At 43.4% G+C, this 2339-nt stretch overlaps 2 protein-coding genes across 2 annotated transcripts; one reads left to right on the top strand and one right to left on the bottom strand.

Annotated features, from left to right (window-relative positions):
* Positions 1-234: 234 nt before the first annotated feature.
* On the top strand, positions 235-546 carry LOC131284184 (sperm protamine P1-like). The gene has a single exon (XM_058313038.1). The coding sequence runs from the start codon at positions 235-237 to the stop codon at positions 544-546; it is 312 nt and encodes a 103-aa protein (XP_058169021.1).
* A 1119-nt stretch (positions 547-1665) lies between these two features.
* LOC131284183 (holotricin-3-like) lies at positions 1666-1989 on the bottom strand. The gene has a single exon (XM_058313037.1). It carries the CDS (start codon positions 1987-1989, stop codon positions 1666-1668), a length of 324 nt encoding a protein of 107 aa, XP_058169020.1.
* Between the last annotated feature and the right edge of the window lie 350 nt (positions 1990-2339).

Genomic DNA, 2339 nt, shown 5'->3' with positions numbered 1-2339 from the left:
GCACAACCTATGGATCTGTTAATTCGTTTATGATGGCGGTCATTAGAACACGCGCCACTTCAAGGACATGTAGTTAATTTATGCAATGCTCATTATAACTATAATCAAAATATGTGTTGTGTGATTTGGGTTCTAAAATCCAACTTGCTATAAAAAGGGTGCAGATTGGCAGAATAGGCATCACTTAAAGTCTTCTTGCTCTGACCCCAGCAAACCAACCCAAAACATCAAACAATGAAGGCAACACTTCTGTTCCTGCTGGTGGCCGCCCTTTGCGCCGTTGCACTGGCCGCCCCTCGGTCAGAGGGCAAGGGCAAGGAAGGAGGAAAGGGCAAAGGAAAGGAAGCAGCGGAGTCTGTCGAAGACGGTCAGGATGGCAGCTCGGAGGAGGGAGGCAAAGGACGCGGTGGCAAGGACCATGGCAAGGGAAAGGGCAAGGGTGGCGAGAAGGGAGGCATGGGCGGCCGCAGCGAGGGCAAGGGAAAGGGAAAGCCTGAGCCAAAGCAGGGTAAGGGCAAGGAGTCCGGCAAGGGCAAGAAGAACTGAATCAGAAATAATGAAATGGATCACGAAAAGGAATAAAATAATCTTTAAATAAAACCAAACTACTTATTGTAATTATTAATTCTTATGTAATTTTTAACTCAAATTCTACATGTTGCTCCGATCTTCGATGATCTTAGATGAAACTCTCCGTATTCGAGGTTGTTGTTATGTTGAGCTGAACATATCTTATTTTTCATATTCATATTTCACATTCATTACAATTCATCAGTGCACTTGGACGTTTTGTAGAACAATTGCATCGGACTTATACATTCTTTGATTGTCTTTGTGGGGTTTGAATTTTTGTTTTAGTAGATTTCAAAGCCAATATTTGTAATTATATTGACATAAACTTGCATGTCAGAAGAATTTTTAATTTATTGAAATAATTTAGAACAATTTCTAGCACAGTTAACTTCAGTTGATCATTCTACGATAGTAGCACGAGATTAAACAGTTTGACAATTGCTTGACGACTAAATGCAGGGGGCATGCATTTGTACATTTAAATTGATGTTGGCAAAATATGAACTAACTAATTCTTTCCATTCCTTCATTTAATTTATGGTGTAAGTCGGCTGTCTTCTTCTGCTTGGCGTAACGACAATGTTGGTCATTCCTGTCCTTTAAGGGCTTACTAGACTTTTTCCCTTTGTGTACGTGGATCTCGTACAGGAGAGGGTCCGGTCTCGGTTAGGATTCGAACCCACGCCGACGAGTAAGGCTCGGCTTTCGTGGGCCGATTGTCTAACCGGCGTAACCGCACGACTGTCACGGACCCCCAGGTTCAAGATGTCTTTCTGAATCAACGGAATATTTCATTCAACGTGAAAACTGATCTTCCAGTTATAGTAATTTTTTTATTTATTTTTTGTGACTATTTGATTTATTGATTAATTGTATTTCGAGGATGCAGTATGAATCGATTTCTCTCTGGGGATTCAAGATCTTGTGAATTTCATCGTTACAAAAACTAGAATTGTTTTGATTATGGCGCTTTCAATAATAAGAGTGATATTTAAGTTCCAAATTATTCCAAATTGTCGATAGAGTTTGATTTTTCGCAGGTTGGTTTTATTACTTTTAGTAGATCATTGCAGGGTCGTTTCGTAATCAAATTCAGTTCTTCTTGCCCTTGCCGGACTCCTTGCCCTTACCCTGCTTTGGGTCAGGCTTTCCCCTTCCCTTGCCCTCGCTGCGTCCGCCCATGCCTCCCTTCTCGCCTCCCTTCTCTCCTCCCTTGCCCTTTCCCTTGCCATGGTCCTTGCCACCACGTCCTTTGCCTCCCTCCTCCGAGCTGCCATCCTGACCGTCTTCGACAGACTCCGCTGCTTCCTTTCCTTTGCCCTTTCCTCCTTCCTTGCCCTTGCCCTCTGACCGAGGGGCGGCCAGAGCAACGGCGCAAAGGGCGGCCACCAGCAGGAACAGAAGTGTTGCCTTCATTGTTGTAGATGTTTTGGGTTGGTTTGCTGGGGTCAGAGCAAGAAGACTTTAAGTGATGCCTATTCTGCCAATCTGCACCCTTTTTATAGCAAGTTGGATTTTTAGAACCCAAATCACACAATCGATGTTTTTATAATAGGTATAATGAGAATTAACTACATGTCCTTGAAGTGGCGCGTGTTCTAATGATCGCCATCATAAACGAATTAGCAGATCTGTGGGTTGTGCTATAAAAATGGCGCTCGAACTTCATGAAGCACTCTCATTCAAAGTTCCTTTGCTCAAAGCTTGACGAACCAACCCAAACCGCGAAACAATGAAGGCAACTCTGTTCTTCCTGGTCGTCGTCC

The sequence above is a fragment of the Anopheles ziemanni genome, chromosome 3 (assembly GCF_943734765.1).
Source record: "Anopheles ziemanni chromosome 3, idAnoZiCoDA_A2_x.2, whole genome shotgun sequence".
NCBI classification, from domain to species: domain Eukaryota; kingdom Metazoa; phylum Arthropoda; class Insecta; order Diptera; family Culicidae; genus Anopheles; species Anopheles ziemanni.
The sequence above is the reverse complement of the archived record's forward strand: the minus strand, read 5'-3'. Positions and strand labels throughout refer to the sequence as shown.

Coding starts and splice junctions, on each gene's coding strand:
- LOC131284184 (XM_058313038.1), top strand. CDS start 235: ATGAAGGCAACACTTCTGTTCCTGCTGGTGGCCGCCCTTTGCGCCGTT.
- LOC131284183 (XM_058313037.1), bottom strand. CDS start 1,989: ATGAAGGCAACACTTCTGTTCCTGCTGGTGGCCGCCCTTTGCGCCGTT.